We start from the raw sequence: 23,671 nt of genomic DNA, 5'->3' as shown, positions 1-23,671 counted from the left end.
CAGTGTGTGGCCAAGGGTGATCCTGGGGAGAGTCCGACACGGGAGAGGTCTCTGTAGCCTCATGTTCCACGATGTGGGTCAGAGACTCTCTGTTGGACCCTGGCCGGCTTCCACGTTACCCAGTGTGATGGCTTGGGCGAGGGGATTCGCAGATGATCGTACTTGCTTCGGGTGCCGGGCTGTCCTTCCCCTACCCTTCTCTTGGCCTTCGGGTTAATCAGTTAAGCCGTTTTGATCTGAAGAAGCTGAGAGCCAAGTCCTGGCTGGGGAACTTTATCTGTGGCCTTTGAAGACAGATTTGGATCTTTAGAGCCAATTGTTCAGAAGAGTCAGGACTCAAGTCACTGCGGATCCTCAGCCAGAGCGGAATTCTGACCTCCCCTTACCGCTCTGTGCCGGAAGCAGAAGCTTGAGAGCATTGGGGCATGTAAATCATTCTTCCCTGGAAGTTAGGAGGAGTAGGGCAGGGAGACTAACTCCCGCGAGTCAGGAGTTGGTGGAGACAGGTCTCCGCACTCACTCAGCTCATTTGTTTTTGCCACGGGAAAAATTGGGCCCAGAATTGGCAGACCCTTCAGTTTTCCAAGGGAAATCAGAAACCCTGTTTTTTATAGTATCTATTTCAAGACCAGGAAACTGTATTTAAAAGTGTAAGTTGGGGGCTAAGCATTCTGTAGGCCAGATATGGCCCCTTGGCCCCAGTTTTTAAGCTCCTGAATAGGTAAAAATAATAGATTCAATCTGGTTTAATTCTGTTGTTTGTTTCCCCTTCTGACGATCCCCATCAAAAGCAGCTTACCTGCTGGTGAGCCTGCCTACCTGAAGTGTTCATTAAGAAAGCATGATTTCCCATTAAAATTGCTTAGGTAAAATAAAATACCTTTGTCCATCCCACTTTATTCTGCTAGGACAGTGTCTACTTGAACCGATAATGCAGTGGTTCATTCAACAGAGCATTTTTTTTATATTAGGCATTTTTAAACATTCTATGCATTTGCAACACAAATTGGAGAATTGCTGGAAAGCCCATACAACTTCTCCCCTCCAGTGAAAAACTGGAGATACTGTGTGCTGAGAGACCATGTACAGAATGGAGTATTCTCTTGATTTGGTGATTACTTTCATTCAGAGGTTGACTGAGCACTGGGTTTCGCAAACTACAGAACAGACCTCGGCTAATACTAATTGAACACTTCTGCCTGCAAAGTAAGCTTGATTAAAATTCCAGGTAAGACAGGATAGAGCAGTTGGCTTATTAATTTTGCAGTTTAAAGTTTAGTGCAGTTATTGATGTTTAGGTCTCTAGGGGGGGCAAAAAAGACAAAACTAGACAAGTTGCAGCTTTTTATAATTGAAACATTTCAAAATAAGACCCAGCTAGACTCTGGCCAGTGACAAAAACAGTTGCCTTCCCTATACATTTTTCTAAAAGTCCCAGAATCCCACCAGTATTACATCCTGCTTTGTTTAAATATTGAGGGTAAAGTCTTTGGCTCAAATACTCCAGTGAATTCGAAGGGCCTGTTAGCTGACTCTTCCACACAAGCTGCTTTGATTGGCTGCCAGCTGACCTTTGTCTTGCTTAGACTGGGGCACAGAAGGTTGCAGTTCTCTCATTGGTACTTTCCTCTTTCCAGATCTTAGAAACCAACCCTACAGACGAGCCGATGCGGTGAGGAGAAGTGTCAGGCGGCGCTTTGATGATCAGAACTTGCGTTCTGTTAATGGTGCCGAGATAACCATGTGAACCTGAGACCGGCCTGTAGGAGTAGAGTGTGCGCGTGAACAAAACTTTCCACGTGAACTCTGTGCTACCATTTAACTGCAACTTTGAACGTTGATAAAATATTCTAAGGGCTCAGATTTAGCAGACACATAGGAATTTAAAAATGACGGGCTCTCCTTTCAACCTTTGTTAACAAGTGCCTAAAAGTGGAAGTACCTGCTCAGATTAATCAAAGCAATAGGGTTTGATTTGATTAGGTATCTTTTTACACCAGTATATTATCCAGTTTTTTAACCAAAATGTAAATTACATGATCTGCCATTGTGATTGTCCCATGATGGCACACCCTGGTCTCCTGATAAATTGTAAATAACGGATGCATCTGCTGTGGGTTTCCTTTGCTGAGATGTCTTTTAAGGAATTTTGTTTCATACGTATACCCATCAGCTTTGTATTTTGCAACATGGAAGAAGGAACAAGTCACATGAGTAAACTTCTGTCCATAACCAGGCCCCAGCAGAGTACACAAGGATGCACTGCAGTGGCACAGGAGTCACTCGGCTGTCTCATTTGAGGTTCTACACGGCTGTGCTAGGGTAGGACGCCCCCAAGAGAAGTTCATCGGCATGAAGGCGAGGCTACGATGGATACACATTTGTGTAAGATTTACTTGCAGTACTGTGTTCTTCAGCTAGAGGCAGCTTTCAAAATAATAATGCAAATATATTTATTAATTAGCACTAAAATTAACATCTCCTTAATCAGTATTAGGATTTCTGAGGACCATTATGGGCCAATCCTGAGAACAGAAATTGGTGCCTTGCTAGCCCGGGAGAAGTTCACTAGCTCTGCCAAGCGTCCAAGGCCACTTCTGCTAGCTAGTCCTGAGAGCTAACCTCGCCTTACTCTCCTGACAATCGCAGGTTTCCCCTCCCTTTCTTCTTCCTCCTTTTGTAAATTGGAGAAGTTACATTTGGCCTCGTGTATCAGTTAAATTCTTGTTTCCCAGATTGCTTTATTGCAATTAAATTGCTTGAAATACTCACGTTGGGACTAAGCTTACAGGATACGTAATGGGACTAAACAGCCAACTGGGCCACTGTTATTTTTCCTTCCTCTCTGGCAGGGCACTTGATCCATTCCAAAGTCAAAAACTGGACGAAAGCTAATTTGTACTTTTCATAACATACATTCTGCTTCCGGCTTACCTTCTTGGTACATTACATCAATATATTAATTGTAAAGTTTATTGTATAGTATTTAACCACTGAATTTCTTATGTTGTGCTTATGTGAACTCCTTGGTGAAGGTCCCATTTTCCTTGGATAATGTGTAGTTATATGATCTTTTTAAATGTACAGATATTTTGCTATAAAATTGGTGCAGTTTTTTATGGTTTTTACACTTTAATTCCCACTTAAGCCTTTGGGTAATATTGTAAATATTGTTTAAAAATGCATCAGCCTGTGCTATACAATCTGAATGTTATTTTAACTTATAGTTTCTTTTTTAATATATATATTTAACTACAAGGACAGTTTAGGGATCAGTTACATTTCACTTTAGCATACCTATTTACAAAAAATTACTCTTAAAACTGCCACCTGCTAGCACATTTCCATGAATGTGTACTTTAAAAAGAACATGCCAAGATTTTGTCTGTCTCAACACTGATTTTGATGAAAAAAGCAATTTGACCATGATGCAACACAAGCAGTTGGCCCTTTATGACAAGCAGCTGTTTTCCAAAGCTCAGTGCTAATCATATTGAAATAATTGCCTATTTATTAATCTACAAATAGACAATAATGTTGGCATGTTCTTTGCTGTTTATTAATGGGCCTGCTTCTTAGCAATATTAGAAATGTTTTATAAAAAAAAGTTCATGTTACTTTTCTGGTCTTTTCATGACATATGAGCAAATAAACTATTTACACTACTATCCTGTAATATGTTGTAGTCTTTCAGTGGCATACTTTAGTGGGGGGGGGAGGGGTGACTGGGGGCTTACCAGTCTTTTTTATCTTCTACGAAGTTTTATCTTGCTGCTTGAACTCAAGATACAAACTCTTGATCACACGTATGTAACGTAAGAACCTAACAGATTTTGGTAGTGAGGGATCCGTGTCCAAACTTGTACTTACAAATTTATTGCTCTCAGAGGAACACTGATGTTTGGTAAGACATTATCCTCCCCCACCCAACCCCAGATTTGTTTTAATGAGGATGTTGTATGTATACCAGATAGGTAACAGGTACATCGCATGGAGGTAACCCTGCACCCAACAACCCTGTTGCTTGGCAAGGTTCATGCAAGCAGTGTGGCCTCCATTGCTCAAACATACTGACTTTTTTTTAGTAATAATTCCAAATCATCAGACTGTGCAACGTTTAATATATTCTTAAGGAAGCAAGTTAGAAAATTGTCCAAAGTGGCTTCAAAACCACTTTCTTGGGCAGCCCCGTTGGCGCAGCGGCTTAGCGCCGCCTGCAGCCCAGGGCGTGATCCTGGAGACCCTGGATCGAGTCCCACATCAAGCTCTCTGTACAATGCCTGCTTCTCCCTCTGCCTCTCTCTATGAATAAATAAAATCTTAAAAAAAACTTTCTTAAAGAGGCACAAATTATATTAATAAGCCTTTGTTACCAATTCAGCGCTCTTCTTACTGCACCAGTTATACAATGTCGTTGAAGCTTTATTTTATAAGGATGGGGAAAAGTTAAATTCCAGTTAGTAAAATTCTCTTGTTTGTGCCTCATGGTAAACATCTTTAATATTCCACAAAATCAAAATGTTTTCAAACTGAAACCACAGCAGTTAAGTTCAAATGAGGGTGGATATGGTTAGGTATGGGACAGTATATTCCATTAATACCCATTCTTAGAATTTACCAGTGATTTAGAACTAAGTCTCCTTGTTCCCAACTCCCAATCCTCTAAAAATCTAAATCCTCACCCACTAAAATTCACTGCATTGAATGCCCAAGGGACCCTGCTGACAAAATGATTAGCATAGACTGGGACTTGATACCCATCACCTACTGTGGTTCAATGTACTCGATTTTGTAAAATTACCTCTTTAACTGGAAGATGCATTCTTACAATAGCTTCACAGAGCACATACCTATTAATTTTAGTATTTGGTAAAACAGCTCTTAGCCCGAAGACATTTTTAAAATCTTTATCAGAAATGTCTGCAGAGGATCGGCCCAGTATATACAAAAGGATTAATCTGTTTTTCATTCCCCTTAAAACTAATACCCAATCTAATTCCAAGAAAAAACATGAAAGAAATGAAGTGTAGATAAACTTTTTGATCTAACTTTTTATAGAGAAAATCAAGTATTACACTGAGGAAACAGAACATGGGCATCTAGCATCTCGCAGCACAGAACTGCTGCATGTAAGGAGGGGTGTTTAATGCCAAAAGCTGACACAAATCCAACTTACTTAGTAAAAGATGCCATTTTTTTCTAATAAATTATATTTATTCACAAAAGGTCTAATTTTATATAACTATTAGGTTCTTTACATCAGAACAATATATAAACAGAAGAGAAAATCTGGTAATTACAAACACAGAAAATAGAAACCTGTTTATTACTCACCTTTCAGAACAAATCTTCAGTTTAGTTGTAGAGAGGCAGGCAAGAAAACAAACCCACCACAAGTTTCAGGCAGGACCAAAATAAAGGACTATTTATAAATAGCACATTTTAGAGACCCTGAGGAACAGCATACAAGGGCCTCAAGAAATGGCTTAGTTGGATCATGATCTCATTAGGCAACCATTGTTTTAGTCTATGAATGAAAACTGGGCTGGGGGGGGGGGTTGCTGGCTAGTTCCCCTGAAATGCACACGTCAACCTAGGCCGTTACTCCTGGGGCAATTACCAATCATGAACAATAATGAGATGGCTTTTAGCACAGATCCTATTGAGTCACAAAAGCTGTTTTTATATACTAAGTTTTAAAAGCACAGAAAATCTACAATTAAGGAACTGAGGCAGGGAGACCGGCTAAATGGAGGATTGAGGGGCATGGTGAGGTACTTGGGGAACAGAATCTTCTCAATTCCCATACCTCATCCTTTGTTGGAAATAGCCTGAAATCATTAGTTCTCAATTTAGAATTTGGCAATTTTGCTGTTCTTTCCAAGCATGGCCTTTAAAGACTATCTCTGATCTAGCTAAAAGCTAGCTCTTCAAAGAGAAGTTACTACTTTTAAACTACTATATCTTAATTCATGAATATGAAAAACATTTCAAATCATAAGGTATTTCCTTTCCTACTCAGAAACCACATGGTTACACGTTCTAACAAGCTTTTGGAAACTTTTGTAGCAAAAGCTGTTAAGACACAGCCACCAGAACCAGAACGGCTTTAGTTGTGGGTTAGTACACTACTGCGATCATGCTGTGTACTGTGGATGAGTGTATCTTGTCAACCAGCATTTTACATTCACTCAATAATTGCCTACAATGTGCCAGGCACCGTTCTAGTCCACAGAATATAGCAGTAAATGAAACAAATCCCTGTTTCCAAGGAACCTGACCACCATTTAAGTTAAAACAACTGAAAAACTTAAGAGCAAGGTAAGATTTAATAAAGAATTATTAGACTTGTATATACCATTACCAAAAACCATAAAATTGTAAGTCCTATATAGAACACAATTCCATGAAAAATTACTCATGACACTTTGCTTTTCCTTTATGTAAAATGAGTGGCTTTACTTAGAGAATGTAAAAGAATTAAAATTGTATCTGATACTGAGAGAGACACATACCCAAGGGAAAAGAAAAGTCTGATTTTTAAGATACAAGGAATTAATGTGCTTTGCCTCATTTTGCTTTTGGAAATGTTTATTTGGTTCCTTAGTTTTGTAATTTACATTTAAATCACATAATATTCTTAAATATTCTGTAAATTTATAGCATTCATAACTCTTCCCTGGGTACTATCTGATTAGAAACCGTTCTCTCTCAAATAGCATCTAAGCTTTAAAAAAAAAAAAAAAAAACTTTCTAGGTCTACCCCTTTCTGGATGCAAAGAGGAGAAAAGTGGCTGCCAGGATCACATCTAGGCAAATGTTTCTCAACACAATACAAGCCCTTTGGTAAAGAAAATTATGAACTTTCTAAAAGAACGTACAGAGATGTCTCAGTTTTTATAGTTTCTTCACTCTACCCTATGAATTAAAGGCCTTTTTCTAGGCCATTTTTATCTTATAGCTGTATAAAAGGAGGTCCAATGAGCAAAAGTCAAGCTGTGACATTTTGATCATTTTCATATTTACTGGAAGGCATAAAAATGAAGTTTTTATTGTTGAAAAACAGGAATATATGCCAAAGCTGCTTTGGGTAATAATGACATACCCTTGATGTGTTTAAAAAAAAAAAAAAAAAAAGACCGTTGCTTTTATTTAAAAGCATTAAGTAATTTAAGTAAATTTGGGAAAGTGCAAAGAATTCATACTTGACTAACTTTTCACACAAATTCAGTTTTCCCATACAGGAATTACTGGACTGGGAGAAAACGAAAACATCAAATATTAGAGATTCTGATTTTGACTTTTATGATATTAAATGTAATTAGTAAATGTGATCCAATAACTTAATATTAATGATACAGAGGGAAGAAAACCCTCAACATTTACCAAAGAGTCTGATGCTTAACTGAAACGTAAATTCCCCTTATTTGAAAATAAACACTTTCCTATTTGAACACATTTGTTCAGACTCCTTTTTGAACTCTGTTTAACTCTAACAGAATCAGTATTCTAAGACATTTCAGCTTTTACCAGACTGAAGATTTAGAAACCTGACCTAAGAGGTTAAAAATATTCACACAGAGCTCTTGCTATTACAAAATCTTCCCATCATCTGTGCCTTCACAGTACAGTACCTTTTGGTAACTAAATCCCATTTGATGGGATCATTGAAGGTAGACAGGATTATTGTCACTTCAATTACATCTTTTATAATAACAATGTTGTATTTTAAGTTGCCATTTATCAGTTTTGTTTTTAGGTCAAATATTTTCATGGATGAACTATAGAGAAACTTGAATTTGTATTGTAGGGATTTGAGGTGGTAAGACAGGGTCTCTAAGAAATACAGAAATCTATTTTGAGGACATACTAAAACATATCAATAACTTTTTATTTAAATAGAAAAATTAAAACTTTAAAGTTGCACTTAAAAAAATCATTCATGGAATTAAAACAAAATTTTACAGATTCTAAATAAATTCTCTTATGAAACACCACTAGTATTTCTGCCAATATCATATGCGCATTTAGATTTTGCCACTGACTTCCATGTCAAGTGTTTGACATGATTAGCAATATTAACTATCATTATGAGACCTCTGAAAAGTAAATCTAGACAAACTCCCTGTTGCCAAAGTTGTTATTTTGGTTCTAATATACAATAAAAGACTAAACCTCAAGCAAGCAACTTGATTATTTCACATCTTCTAAGGATAGTGATTCTCATTTTCCACAGTCATGTCAGTTTTTCACAGCAGAAAAATGATTTGGCAGAGAAAAGTTTAGAAATAACTCCCTGCCCGCCCCCTTTTTTGTTTTTCAACAGTGGATGCTAGATTTAATTGAAACAGTGGGCAGAGATGGGAAAGAGTAGTCCTGGTCATCTGAACTTCTCAAATAAAATGAACTTTTCGTTCTTCTAAATCCCAACTTGAAATAGGATTGCTCAAAGTGTCCAAAATAAAAAAATACCTAATGCCAAAGACTATATGCTGAAATTTACTTATTAAAAAAATCTCCTGCACTGAAGGAAAATAGTATAAATTACATTACCAACCTTCAAAAAGTTAGCATGTAAAGAGTATTCTAGCTTCAAACCAATGCCTCTCTAAAGTTTTCTATAGGAAATTTGTAGATCAAAAACAAATTACAGGGGCCTGAAATGTACTGACTTGTAACATTCTTAAATATTAAAAAGGAAAAGTAACCTAGCTATGTGGGTTAGATGAAGTAAAATTCCAAGGATTTAGTATCTTTAAATGATCATACAATTTTTTAAACTGAGTAGTTTAAGTAGAAATAAATACTAGTACACGCTAGAAGAGAAGGTTTAATAATTGATAAAAATGTACAAAAATATTCAAATCAGAAATGCTTTAGAATGTGTACCACGAAGTCAATACTTCTCAGTGAGTAGGGAAGGTAAAAGACTTCCTCAATGGAAAAAAAGCAAAAGCTCGGATTAAAAAAAAAAAAAAAAAAAAGACAACTGTTAAAGAAAATGTTTAAGTCAACATTGATTTTTGTTTCAGACAAGGATATTGCAACTATCACTTAAAGTCTGGTGGCACATTCTTTAGTAGGTTCTTAAGGCAATATATTTAAACTAATTTACAATTTGATTTGATGTTAACTTTTTAAACATCACCTCAAAATAATGCCCTCACAACAGCCTTTTTTTTAAAATGTATTCAGATGTTTCATAAAAAATAATGGTGGCTTTATTATAGTAGTGCTCCTTAGCACCGCTATAGTTAGTTAAGGGTCTGACAGGTTTCCATTAAGAACACCTATTTCTGAGTTCACCATAAAAGATCATATCGGAACCAGTTGGGTAGTGCACAAAAAAGCAGTTTTATCAGTTGCTGGTGCTTTTTTTGTACTACTAAGTATCAAAAAATTTTTCATTATATCTTCAAAATCCAACTTCTATAAAGTAAATCAAATCGCCTCATGACTTAGACTTCAGAACAAAGTAGAGACATCTGCAGTTATCAGTAAATTGCCACCTTTAATCCATCCTGCAGTGCCCTATGAAAGGGTCACAGAAAGACAGTTATGACCATATGAAAATATGATTCTTGATACAGAATCAAAAGTTATTTTCAGTTTCCTTTGCTTTTATAAAGTCCACAATAACAATACTTAAATGCACTTTTTTTTTTCCTGTGATATAATTAAAACCCAGTGTTTTATTTCAATTGAACTTTAAAATAGAGTCCCTGGTCTGAATTAGACTTTAAATCATACTGTAAACATATATTTGGTATAGTTTATTGATCATCATCCAGTTGCTCCAAAAGGGTCCTTCTGCGCTTTTCCAATTCCCCTTCGCTCAGTTCACTGCCAGAAGTATCCCAATTCCCCTGAAAAGACATTGAATAGGATTACATCTTATGTCAGTACTCAAAAGGTTAGTAGTATTGAACTTTTGAAAAAAAAAAAGAAAAGGCAATCAAAATGTATATGGATTCTCTTCCACAGAAACAAGCTGCTCACCAGAGGGTTTAGGACTGACCTCTCTCCCAAAAGCCTATTAATGAGTTGCTAACCATTCTCTGGCTTTATTAGGGGACATAGTGAACTTTGGTGCTTTCAGGTTGCATTAATATGTAAATCAGGCAGAAAGGTACACAATGGTTTCTTTCCCTTCCTCTAACACCTCTGAATGTGAAACATTTTGTTTCCATTTAATGAAGCCAGTGTTCATAACCTAAAGCACTATATTCCTTGCTAATTTTGTAGATTCCAGGTCACCTAAGTATTTTATATTACAAACAAGTATTATGTTTAAAGATTTTATTTAGCCTCTCTGGATCTCTCATGAATAAATACATACATATATAAAATCTTTACAAAAAAAAAAAGATTTTATTTATTCATGAGAAACACAGCGGCAAAAGAAGACACAGGCAGAGGGAGAAGCAGGCTCCCTCTGGGGAGCCCAATGTGGGACTCGAACCCTGGATCCTTGGATCCCAGGATCGGGATCTGAGCCAAAGGCAAGTGTTCAACCACTGAGCCACCCAGGTGCTCCAAGTATTATCCTTTAAACATACTATCCTTAGATAAACATTTAAGATTTATGAGAATAAACATTTAAAATTTATGAGCAGGGCAATAGTCTGAAGAACACTTAAATATTGTATTTGTGAAAAACAATCTTTAAAAAGTAGATAGTTCATCTATTCTCCTTCCTTCAGAGATTTCATTTAACTGGTTACAAAGAACAAACTGTTAAACGCTGTTATTGTTAAACGCTGTTATTAAGTATTCAGAAAATCTTCATTCTTCACCAAGGATGTGCATGAAACTCACCAGGGCAGCTTTTAAAAAGAACCTTCATATCAACTGAATTAAAACACTAAAGGGATGGTCATAGGTTGATTTAGTAGCATTACTCCTGTTAAGTTCACAGTATTTGTGGAAGAATGGCAAGGCTAAGACAATCGGTGTTACTGTGCTGTCGTTTACACACACACACACACACACACACACACACACACGTGAGAAATTAAAGACTAATTTGATATTAAAATGTTAACTTTGGCTTTTAGTCCCCTCCTATCCCTCTGCCCTTACCTCTTCTCTCACAATGATTACTCCTACAAAGTTAACATTTTGAAACTGAACTTAGTGTGTATCTGGAGAACCCGTGATCTGAGAAACCCTGATCTGAGTCTCTTATATTCTTTAAATTTTCTTCATTTTCTTCAAATGGTAGCTAACCTAGAAAAAGTCAATCAATGTCATACTAACCACAGTATCTATTTTTTCTATTCTGGAAACCCAGGTATGAAATAATTCTGAATACTTACAGAATCCTTTCCAGTCTTTTTCTTAGGTGATTTGTGTTTTGATTCTGATCTTTGTCTAGTTCTATCTTTTTCACTTTCTCGGTCTTTTTCTTTTTTATCCTTCTCTCGCTCAGCATCTGACTCTGGAGAGTCCTATGTAAATAAAAAATAACATTAGCATTTTGATGAAGAAAACCATATAGATAATATTTAAGAACATCTATATATTATATATTATCATAGGGCATGTGTTCCTAGTGCAGTGAAATCTGAACTAGTAACCTCAAGGATTCTGGAACATATCCAAGATTCAATGGAGGGAGTCTGTCTATCCTTTGGGAAGGGTGACATTTTAACATCGAAAGAGTTTCACTAAAGTAGGGAAGCATACAAAATGGGAGTATGCCTATAATGTAAAAGTAGACAAACATCACACTTTCCACCAACCCAATAAAATATTGGTTTTTTTGTTCAGCTATGTGTACAGAATGCTGTGATTAGGTTAATCACCTAATAGGTTGACCATCATATAATAAAATTCCTCTCTCAAAACTATAACTGAAAAGCAGGATTATTTATTTTAAAGGAGTTTATTTATTTAGAGAGAGCAAGGGGAGGGACAAAGGGAAAGGGAGAAAGAGAATCTTCAGCAGACTCCATGATGAGTACAGAACCTGAACTTAAATCCTGGAGATCATGACCTGAGCAGAAATCAAGAGCTGGATGGACTTTTAACCGACTGAGCCACCCAGGTGCCCCAAAAAGCAGGATTTAAAGGGCAATGTCAAAAAAATTAAAAAGAAATGGCAATGTCACTGCCTAAATAATTGATCCTTTATTAGATATGTACAAATTCGAGTGAGTGGCACGAAGGAAAAAAAATCTCAATAGGTAATAAACACCTACTCACTTATGTTTCAAAAAAACCTCCTTAGGATATCTTGATACATACGTAAAATTAAGAACTAAGAGTAGAGAAGGAGGTGAACATTTAGACTTAAGATTCTCACCACAACTGCAAGACATACACAAACACTTGGGTCTTTCTCTAAGATTGCTTTAAAAAGCCAGAGTGGGAATCTTAACACTGATGTGTGTTTATTTTAAAAGTTCACCGGAAGGTTTTAATGGAAGATTATGGTGAAGACAAATGATGTAATTCCTGAGTTCAGGTGTCCACTAGAACTGTGCTAGACTGCACAGGAGTAGACAGAAAAGGGTTCTATCGCCACTGAATAAGATAAGGGCTAAAGCTAGGGGCAGTATAAAAATTAAAGCTTGCTTACAGATTTATGTCTCCTCTTCTTGCTTTTCTTCTTATGCTTTTTTGACTTCTTGTAACTTCTCTCTAAGCAGCATGAAAAGAAAAAAATGTCTGACTTTGAGGACATCCAAGTGCCAATACCTTTTTTTCTTTAATTTCTGAGCGCTAATGCTAGGGGGCAGGGAGTAGGCAGGGAGATAAGTCTTCGGCAGACAAGGGTTCAATCCAGGAGAAATCAAGACCTGAGCTGAAACCAAGCATTGGGCACTTAACCAATGGCAAGTTAAAAGAAATGCTTACCAGATTCAGCACTAGAAGAATGTTCTGAGGCAGACCGAGACTCTGATCGCTGTCTTTTTTTCTTTGAATGGCTGTCGTCATCATCTGAATCTGATCCCTATAAAATACACATAATTTCATCCATAATGATGTTATTAACAAATACTTCAATACACTTACAGTGCCAATACACTTATAGTGTCATGATAAACTTCCTTACCGATCTAGAGCGGGAACGTTTCCTGTGATGTTTTTTAGATTTTTTAGAATGTTTCTTGTTCTTTGAATGATGATGTTGACATTCATGCTACAGGTGCAAAAGGAAAAGATTTTCAAAAGTTAACATTGACTTCAGACAGCAGATTGTGAAGAATCTTTAATGCTATAAAAATAAGTTATTAGAGTGAAAATTTCGTTCATTTTGCACATTTAGGATGTACTTTCATGAAGCTGCAGTTGTCAGTTAAAATGTTCTGTTCCTTCCTAACCATCCCATTCTGACTCATTTCAACATCTAAACAGAACAAATATGAAAGAAAGCACTTCTTATAGGAATGAGAATGGGGGATCCCTGGGTGGCGCAGTGGTTTGGCGCCTGTCTTTGGCCCAGGGCGCGATCCTGGAGACCCGGGATCGAATCCCACATCAGGCTCCCGGTGCATGGAGCCTGCTTCTCCCTCTGCCTGTGTCTCTGCCTCTCTCTCTCTCTGTGACTGTCATAAATAAAAAAAAAAAAAAAAAAAAAAAATTAAAAAAAAAAAAAAAGGAATGAGAATGGTATGCTATAGTAGGGACAAGTGATATACTTCAGAAAAGTATCACCTGTAGAACAGGCACATTGCTTTAAAAACCAATGAAATGAAATTACAGTCAGACATGATTTTTATGATGAATCTGGCTAGGCTTATTATTATTAGCACCACGAAAATGAACTACCTCAGAGTTATCCTTGACCAAGATAAATGACGCACTCAGAATAAAGCAAAATCTAATCCTTTTTTCTCTCTACCAAGGAGCATTCCCTTCTTAGTCAAACATTAAGAACTCCAAAGACAATCTGACTCTAATCTAACACCACATCAAATCAAAAAAGGAAAGGTCTCTGTGGATTTTAATTCATTTATTAATGCTGCAGTAAAAAAGCTCCTTGCCCCCAAACATCTATGGCCTTTAAAATAATTCTGCTTCAGTTTACAAGTAAATGGAAATTAAATATCTAAGAAGGAAAGCTCCTTTTACTGTCACTGAATGCTGAATTTTTCCTCCTCTTCTAACTCAAAAGCTCAGATTACTAGGATCACAAAACTTATTCCTCTTCCAGAGGAAGAGCCTCTTCCTTATGACCATTTACGACCTCAGCACGTTCCCAATACAGATCACCAGAGAATTTTAATGTTGATTATGAACTGGGAGACAATGTTAAGACACTAATTAGAGCAGAGCTTCTCACAAATGTACATTCTATTCGAGTGCTTTAGATTCTTATTGAAATGATGATTCTGATACAGGATTTCTGCCAATGCGGCCTGAGATTCTGAATGTCTAACAAGCTCCCAGCTTTGAAGAGACCTAGAGGCCAAGAGGGCTGGATCTTGAGGCAGCTAGGAGAAAATAAAGATGCATGTGGATGCATGTTAACAATGAAATTCATCAAGAACAAGAAATCCAAGGAAACAGTGGACAGTTAAGTGACCTGCAGTGAGTGACCAATGACCATACCATGCCAACACTCTAATGTTAAATATATGCCAGCTTTCAATGTGTTACAAAGTATCACTATGTCCAGAACTGGCAGGGTAGTGTTATTTGTTAAAAGCATTAACCCTGGAGTCAAACAGCCTGGGCTGGAATCTTTTCCCTTCAAATTACTTTTCTTTACCTCGGTCTGCTCATCTATAACTTCACAGAGTTGTTGTGAGGATTAAGTTCATATATGTAGTGTGTGTTTGTAAAACTGTTAGAACAGTGTCTGGACCCACATAGGCACCAAATTCTATTGAGTAATTACTGGTCAATTTAGCATATTTACTATATACAAGTACCTACACCTAAAATCTTCATCAAAATACTCTTATTCAGCTAATGGAGTAACTTGCAATTTTATCATTACTTATTTTAACACAGACTTACTTATTCCATTATTTCCAGATCTCCCTGAGCATTGAACACATCTAACATAGTGTAATATTTGAAATGCGTGCTTAAAAGCTATTTAAGTTTTCTTTAGATTTACCAAAGTCATTATAGGAGGCTGCTAAATTGTTGAATTTCTAAAACACTGTAAAAACATAAGTATGAACTCTCTCCACAAACACATCTTACGTTCACGTGCAAACTTAGTTTCTTATGCTCAAAGGCAGTTTCTATAGAAAAATCATTTCCTTAACCATCTCAGGTAAATGACATTTGTATAGAAGCTGTATAATAAAAAAAGCAGTATAATTTAAGAAACAAACTTTGATCAATTTTAATTCAATTTGGGCTTCTATTCTTATGTATTTTGTAACAGTCGAATTAATTACAAGAATACTAAAATTACCTCAAGCACATGCATAAAATCTTTAAATATTCGTTTTCTTTCAGACTCTAGAGTTATGTCCTCAAATGCTGGCTCTTTTACAAATCTCTCCCGGATCTGAAACATTCAGATATGAACACATGAATAACAAGAGAAGTATACCAATATGGCTAATAAGAATCACAATAGCCAGTAGTAAAGGTCACAGCCCCATCCTCTCAAAGGATTTCTTTTCCTCTGAAGTCCAAATCATTTTTTAATAAATATTCCTAAATGCAGGGTCAGAGCTGACTTTAAACTTTTAAATATTCTCAATATATTCAATGTATACTCTACTTCAGCTTCTTTTTGAGGCTATAAAATGGGAGGGGAATTAAAGATATTTTTATCTTCAATTGTAAAGGAAAAAGATCATTAGAAACAATTTACAATTATACATACATCTTCCCAGACAGCATCCAATTCTATTGGAGGAGTAGCTTGTTTCAACATACTCTTAAATGCAGATTCTTTTCGTTTCATCTTCCGAGCCTCCTCTTTTTCTCGTTCGCGTTCACGGGCTTCTGCCTTTTCTAGTAACTTTTATAAAATCATATTTAACCAGTTATAATAGTACAATTGAAGTAATTCGTTCTTAATTTAAGCATTCTCTCATCATTTATAAGTTATGAGCCAACTTAAAACACAATTTAATTTGAGCAAAGGAAACTTCATCATTAGCCAATCATCTAAATACATTATTTTATTTTACTTTTCAGTAAAATTCTAGCTGTATTCCTTTAATTCGGGAGCCTACAGCTTAAGTACTTTTAGCTGAATATATTAAAAACCGTACAAAAGTAGTTGTTTTCCATAGAAGAGCTGATAACTTACACTGTTGAAAGCCAACTTAATGTTTCCAGCATCTAATGTGGTGGATCTTTTAGTTGAACTGATTATGGCCACAAAGTCTTCAAAAGTAGTATTTACTTCAACTACAAATCCTTTATCCTAAGAAAGAGAAACCTTGTTAACAACAATAATACATAAAAAAAAAGGAACACAATATCGACTTAAAATATACTGGAGATTAACAGTAAATAGTAAGTGTAGTGTTTACCTTTAGAATGTCTTTTATTATTTTCTTCTCATCATGATAACGTGCTTTAAGATCCTCAACATAAAACTTGAAAAGGTCAAGTGCAGTAGATCCTAATGAAAAAACTAAAGAAGTCAAAAGCTAGCTCTAACCAAAGAGCTGCAATTACTTTTTTGTTTATAAAACAAAATAAAGCACCCCTCCATTCCCCAGCACAGCCACCTGTCTCTCTGGCCCATTCCAACTACTATCATAACTATAAATTGGGAAGAAAAGAATCTCACCCGGCTGACCAAGCATATTAGTAAACCTAATGTCGGAACTAATTGTTGGGTACAATTCCATCCAAGATGACATAGAATGCAGTTGTCCATGTTCATGCAGTTCATCTAAAAATATCTGGGGAGGGAAAAGCCAACAATAACAAAAACCAATTATACTGAAAAGTCATCTTTAAGGACATTAGAAATATTAGTGTAACATGAAAACACACTAAAAACAGCAATATTTGAAACTCTTGTACCAATGTATCCCAAATATGTGTAAGGTACAAAGAATATTGCTCTTTGATGAAAATAAAATCTGCTTTTAGGCAAAATTCTCTTCTGCGCTTCAGAGAAAAGGATCTTTGAAAAGCTATATTATTTTCCAGACTTCAGTTTATTGTCCCTTAAGATGGAACATCATTTCAGTTTAGTTACACACACACAAAGTTAAGGAGAAATATTGGGTACTGTCTCTAATGATGATGCTAAAGAATGTGTTACATGTTTCCTGTAAAACACACTTTTTGTTTTCAGATGTAGTACCCAACGTGTTTGGGCTGGTTTTGTTTTTTAATTTTTAATTAACAAATATGGATCTTTAAGCCCATGAATTTTACTGAAGTAATACAGTAGTTTGAAGAACCGAGACTCAACCACATATCTGATTTAAAAACCGATTTCCTTTCTTCTATGTTAAATTTATACCCTAAATCTAAATCTATGTGCTTATTCTAATTTCTCTTCTTTATCCTTTTTCCTTATTTGCTGATTTTCAGGGCAACATACTGGGGCTTTTATACTCAACAATTTACACATCCTGCTTCCCCAAATCCTTCGGGTGTTTAACTGAATAAATATCTCTAAAGACCTATGGCTCAAAATTCTGTTAAAATTTCTATGTCTGCACTGTTCAATATAGTAGACACAGGTCAAATGTAGCTTAAAGTACATGAAATGTGGTTCGTCTGAACTAAGATAGGTCATCAGTATATAGCAATGATTTTGAAGATTACCAAATCTATTTTCTGTAACCTAGATTACCTTAGGTCTTATTTTAAACCACTGCAAAACCTTAAGAGCCATTAAAGCTCAACAGTTGCAGAATATTAAAAAACCTAAAAATATGTTCTTCCTAGGCACAAGGCTACTCAGTTAAAATCTACGTTTTCTAGCCTCCTTTGTTTTTACTTACAGCAATGAGACTAAATTCTCAGCAGCTAACTATGAAGTAGAGTAAAACTTCTAATCACTGTTTTAAAAAACAAAAACAAAAACAAACTGTCCTTTCAACTTCTTTCAAGCTGAAATCTGATAATGTGGACAACAAACTCCTAAACATGAATAGAATGCTAATGGCCCAGGACAATTCTCGAAGTATGGGCCAGAAGCATCACTATCACCTAGAAACCTCCTAGAAATATATATTCTCGGAACCCACCCACCCTAGACTTAGTAAATCAAATTCTAGGGGTGAAGCTCAAGAAACATGTAGTTCTAAGAATATTTTGCATGATCCTTATAGGAAACCACTATAATAAAAGAACCCATAAGATTAATAAATACTAAAGTTTTAGGAATAAGGACTGAAGTAATGCTATTGACTATGTCATTTAAGATGATTTAAGTGACCTTCCGCATGACATAAAGAGTTTATTTTAAAAGCCCTCTAGGTGGGATGCCTGGCTCTCCATTGGTAGAGCATGTGACACTTAATCTTGGGGTTGTGAGTTCAAGCCCCACACCGGGCAGGGATTACTTGGTAATTCAGATGCACACAAATTTGTGAGAATTACTACCTTAGGAAATGGCAATGGGCACAACTCTACACCAAAAAATTATCATTAAAGGAGAAATAAGTCTGTTCAAGTCACTGTAATTTAGCATTTATCTTAATACAGTGTTGGGCATCTGGCTGGCTCAGTCCTTTAAGCATCTGCCTTCAGCCCAGGTCATGATACTGGGGTCCTAGGAATGAGCCCCATATCTGGTTCTCTACTCAACAGGAAGTCTGCTTTTCCCTTTGCCTTTCCTCCCTGCTGGTGATCTCACGCTCTCAAAGAAATAAGTAAAATCTTAAAAAAATCTTCATAGAATGTTTAATGGAAGAGATTTTGTAATTAAGACTGTATAGATTCAAATTCTGGCACCACTAATCAGTCGTCGAATTTGGTTAAGTCACTTCACCTAAGTCAATTTCCTTGTATAAATGGACATAACAAAAATATTACCCAACTCTCATAAGGCTGTAATAAAATTTAAGTGATTATCAATCTAAAACGTATAGCAGTAAGCAATTAATGTTGCTAGTAATGTAATTATTGAAATGGGCAATCTGGTGAAACACAAAATGTAAAAATGATGTTCCCTATTAATGAGAGGATAAAAGTGGTATCTGGAGGTGAAAATGAACCACTGGCCTATATAAAGGATACATAATTTCGTCTTCTATAGTGTTTAAGAACTATGGCCTATCCCAAAATTACATACCCCGTACTATACTCTTCTCTACACACTAAATATCTAAATATCAACTACTATGAATCAGTCATCACACATACTTTCTTTTCAGTCTTCTATCATGCAATTCCTCTTTCCCAGATGAAACCTTAATTGACTTATCAGTGCTAAATATCAAATCTGCTATAGCCTCTTATGTTCCCCTGGCCTAAAATGGCTGTTTTCCTTAGATGCATCCAAAACTAATTGTAGCACTTGAGTTAAATGTGTATGGATCCTTCACAAAGCCTAATGATCTGGGATAAAGGGGTCTCAAAATTGTTTCTATTATTGTTTAAGTTCACAAACTATGGTAAGAAATTAAAGCTAGAGAAGAGACTTAATTTACCTGAAAAGATTCTCTATTTTTCCGCTGTCGTCTCCTTTCTCTCAGCAAACTTTTCTGTTTTTCTTCTTCTTCTTCCTTTTCTAAAGCTCGGATGTGTTCTTCAAAGCAAATTAATGCATCTTCTTTATCCATGTCTAGAGATTTTTACAGTTAAAGAAAAATTAAAATGTCCAGTATCAGTAAGGAAAGCAGTTTATTACATTAACTTCCTATAAATTTCAAAATCAGCTTTCCAAAATACTTATAATTAAACTCAAATATAACTTGTAATCATCTAACTAGAAAATATGTTTTTAAAAAAATTCCAAAACAACCTCATTAAAAGATATCTTGAATTTGAGGGTGAAAGAAAGACCATGTGACAAGACACAATTAAGGGAAATAAAACTGTTACTGTAAAATTTGTCAGCAACATTAGCACTACCTAAGGAGCTTTTTTCACAGGATAGAATTTTAGGCCCTACCCCACACCTACTGAATAAAAGCACAGTATTCAGAGGGGTAATCCAGAAAGCTATAATTTAAAAAGCAACGAAGTCAGTCAGAAAAAGAACCTGGGGAAGCTTAAGGCATGATAATACTAATACATTTTTTTTTGGTGTTTGCAAAACTCTAAAGCCATTACCTCAAGGAGACAGTATGAGTAAAACTGTGGTAATTAATCGGATTCTTACTAAATTACATAAAAATGGCAAAAATAATTTCATGTTTATCTATGACAAACATACTTTAAGGATTATCTGATAAAGCTAATATTTTCTTCCTGAATAATGAAAGGAAATCAACAAAACACTCTATTGGTAATGGACAGAGACTGCCTGGGTAGTAGTAGCTCAGTTAGTTAAGCATCTGACTTCTGATTTCAGTTCACGTCATGTTCTCAAGATTGTGAAGATTCTCTCCCTCTCGCCCTTTCCCTCTAGCTCTCCCTCACCTTAGAAAAAAAAAAAAAGGAATAGACAAACAATTGTATAAAAATTCATTTAGTAATCTCATAAAAAAAGTGAGAATTCTTCGCTGTTGACTTTAAAAAACTTTCTCCCGGGATCCCTGGGTGGCGCAGCGGTTTGGCGCCTGCCTTTGGCCCGGGGCGCGATCCTGGAGACCCAGGATCGAATCCCACATCGGGCTCCCGGTGCATGGAGCCTGCTTCTCCCTCTGCCTGTGTCTCTGCCTCTCTCTCTCTCTCACTGTGTGCCTGTCATAAATAAAATAAAAAAATAAAAAATAAAAAAGAATAAAAAACTTTCTCCCATTTAGTCACTAGTCTTACTTTGTAATTCCTCATCTTCTGCAAAAGTTGGATTATCCATCAGATACTGTTGGGCTTCAGACCAGGTAGTAGAGTATGTTACATTAGCCATGTTGTCAAGTATATTTTTTAAGGCTTCCCAATTTCTCTTTCGTAACTGCTTTGCTTGCTCCTAAATCAAAAGAATGAATACACGTTTTGAGATTCAAAGAAAGTATAGTATTTGAACTGCAATCAAATTCTAAGTGATGCTCAAGTTTCATGTTATCCATTTACTTTTAATACCAACACTACTTTTCCAGTGGTCTTGTCAAAGTGTTTGGCTTGGTAACTGCTTACCTTCAATTTTTCTTTTACCTTTCTCCTAAGAATCTGGATTCTGGGAACCCTATCTCCCCAACAATTCCATAAATCTCTCTTCCTATAGAACTATGCATCAACAGAATGTAAAATGAAAGTTACTCTTGACAAGTCACGCATTAGGTAAATGCCACAGTCTCCAACCACTTTTAGTTATGTTCAATTTTTGTTAATACTTACATTTCTATAAATCTCTTTAAGACTGAATGAGACACAACTTATTGAGTAATAAAATAGATAACAAGGTGTTTTAAAATACTATCGTCGTGCAAGCACATTTTAGTGGTAACAATTATATATTACTACTGTTCTTGTATAGAAAATATATAGAAATGCAATATAAACAAAAATACTGAGTATTTTAAAAACCTAATGAGCTTAAAAAGAAAGTATCTTTCAAAGTTGGCGTAAGACAGCCGATTAATGACAACTCAAGTAACAATTGAATAATTCCATACCTAGTGTGTCCACATCAATATCTACTATTACAGGAGCTATCCACTTCTAATATTGAGATCTGCTACACCACATAAAGTGAATAAACCAAACAACAAAAATGAGTGTTATAAAGTAACTCCTAATCAGAATGAAGAAATACCTTGTTATATCTATAAACACCAATAATTAAGAGTGGATAATACCTTTTCTTTTTTTGAAAGAAAGAATAAAACATCTTCATAGATTTCAAGACGATCACGTTCTGATATTGCATTCCAGACTTCCATCTCTCCAAACATTTGCTCTGCTTTTCTATTAAAAAAATTAAATGTTACCCTGTATTATATATTACTCAATAAAAATTATTTTTAAGCTATTATATATTAAGTATATTGAGCACTTTATATTGTATATTAAGTACTTTAATTGGATATTAAGTACATTAACTGTATATTAAGTTTAGAACCACCCAATGAACACTATAAGTTCATGAGTATATTATATAGAAAATCTTTTGGATAATTAAGAAAAGAACAAAATAGCTTAGGCCTCCATTTCTCCCTAGAGATGAGGTGGGTTTTTTTTTTTTTTAAGATTTATTTATCTGTGAGAGAGAGAGAGGGAGGGAGAATGAGAGAAGGTGAGGGAGAGGCGGGAGGGGCAGAGGGAGGAAAGAGAATCCCAAAGAGATGTCTGCTAACGAGGAGCCTGATGGGGGGGGGGGGGGGGGCTCCATCTCATGACCCTGAGATCATGACCTGAGCCAAATCCAAGAGTTGGATGTATAATCTACTGAGTCATCCAGGCACCCCAAGGAGCGCCTAAGTTCTAATTGCGCCATGTTTTCTAGTCAAGACTGTATTTTTTAGGGTAGCTACAGACACTAAAGAACTATCCATGGAACTAAATCATAGACTTCAAAAAGATGCCAGAAATTTAGTTAATACATAAAATAGGACTATTTAAAGAAATGAAGAATCTTCAACTAATGCTTTTCTAGAAGACTGAGGAAAATAAGGAAGCACGTAATTTATTGCAAAAACGTTATATATGTATCATATATATATATATTCCTTTTTTTTTTAAGTAGACACCATGCCCAGTGTGGAGTTGAAGCTCTCCCCACCCCCAATGTGGGGCTTCAACTCACTACCCTGAAAGCAAGACATGAGCTGAGATCAAGAGTCAGATGCTTAACCATCTGAGCCACCCGGGCATCCCTCAATTTTTATATTAAAGAAGTCAGGCTTTAATTATTACACTGTCTACCCCTCTATTGTTCTAGTCTCTAATTAATAATTCAGGAAGTCAATACGTTAAATTCCACATTTAACTTCTGATTTATCTTGTACCTTATGAAACTGCCACGCTCCTACCCATTTAGCTTTAATAAGCATCTACTTTGGGTGAGGTACTGTACTTGGCAAAGTCTGATATAGAAACAGTGCAATAGGGGATCCCTGGGTGGCTCAGCAGTTTAGCGCCACCTTCAGCCCAGGGCATGATCCTGGAGACCCGGGATCAAGTCCCACGTCGGGCTCTATGCATGGAGCCTGCTTCTCCCTCTTGCCTGTGTCTCTGCCTCTTTCTCTCTCTGTCTCTCTCATGAATAAATAAAATCTTTAAAAAAAAAAACAAAAACAGTGCAATAAACACACACTATGCATTACTAAATATCTTACTTGTATCTGGTTGTGGAAGTCATTTTCTCATGATTTTCAAGGAAACGTTGAAAGGATTCCTTGGCCTCTTTGTATTTTGATCTTGCCTCTTCTTTTTCTTCTTTTTCTGTCTGGACTTTGTAAGCATTAAAAGCCTGCTTTTTCTCACTCAACTTTGCTAAAGCACTAAAGAGAAATATACCATATAAGAGTAAATGAAAGCAGGATGATCAAATGTCAATACTTTGAAGAAAAAAATGACTTCACAAATCAAGAAAATTTCAATAAGATATAAAAAATTAAGAAATGATTACAGAGAATAATTTCTCTTTTACAAAAACTTCTAATTTCATCTGTACTCAAATTGAATGAGAAGCTTTTTGGTTCATATCTGACATAAAACAACTATTCTT

General features: G+C 35.8%; 2 protein-coding genes across 12 annotated transcripts in view; one reads left to right on the top strand and one right to left on the bottom strand.

Annotated features, from left to right (window-relative positions):
• The window catches only part of LOC129514492 (formin-like protein 2), a 260,042-nt gene extending 256,374 nt beyond the window's left edge, over positions 1-3,668 (top strand). For all 7 annotated transcript variants that reach the window (XM_055333106.1, XM_055333109.1, XM_055333107.1 and 4 more), the window contains one exon: positions 1,638-3,668. In XM_055333106.1, the coding sequence (XP_055189081.1) occupies positions 1,638-1,747 (110 nt within the window). In that variant the 3' untranslated portion in view covers positions 1,748-3,668. The remainder of the gene's footprint in view (positions 1-1,637) is intronic.
• A 5,144-nt stretch (positions 3,669-8,812) lies between these two features.
• The window catches only part of LOC129514427 (pre-mRNA-processing factor 40 homolog A), a 59,229-nt gene continuing 44,370 nt past the window's right edge, over positions 8,813-23,671 (bottom strand). For 3 of the 5 annotated variants that reach the window (XM_055332979.1, XM_055332981.1, XM_055332984.1), the window contains 14 exons: positions 23,280-23,444; positions 21,801-21,909; positions 20,821-20,971; positions 19,548-19,681; positions 16,721-16,835; positions 16,458-16,561; positions 16,232-16,348; positions 15,800-15,937; positions 15,380-15,475; positions 13,061-13,147; positions 12,862-12,958; positions 12,584-12,645; positions 11,319-11,450; positions 8,813-9,866 (listed from right to left, as the gene is read on the bottom strand). In XM_055332979.1, the coding sequence (XP_055188954.1) occupies positions 9,774-9,866; positions 11,319-11,450; positions 12,584-12,645; positions 12,862-12,958; positions 13,061-13,147; positions 15,380-15,475; positions 15,800-15,937; positions 16,232-16,348; positions 16,458-16,561; positions 16,721-16,835; positions 19,548-19,681; positions 20,821-20,971; positions 21,801-21,909; positions 23,280-23,444 (1,600 nt within the window). In that variant the 3' untranslated portion in view covers positions 8,813-9,773. The remainder of the gene's footprint in view (positions 9,867-11,318; positions 11,451-12,583; positions 12,646-12,861; positions 12,959-13,060; positions 13,148-15,379; positions 15,476-15,799; positions 15,938-16,231; positions 16,349-16,457; positions 16,562-16,720; positions 16,836-19,547; positions 19,682-20,820; positions 20,972-21,800; positions 21,910-23,279; positions 23,445-23,671) is intronic. The other 2 variants (XM_055332980.1, XM_055332982.1) reach the window with 1 other exon arrangement.

This window comes from Nyctereutes procyonoides, unplaced genomic scaffold, assembly GCF_905146905.1.
Source record: "Nyctereutes procyonoides isolate TBG_1078 unplaced genomic scaffold, NYPRO_anot_genome, whole genome shotgun sequence".
Taxonomy (NCBI): domain Eukaryota; kingdom Metazoa; phylum Chordata; class Mammalia; order Carnivora; family Canidae; genus Nyctereutes; species Nyctereutes procyonoides.
The sequence above is the reverse complement of the archived record's forward strand: the minus strand, read 5'-3'. Positions and strand labels throughout refer to the sequence as shown.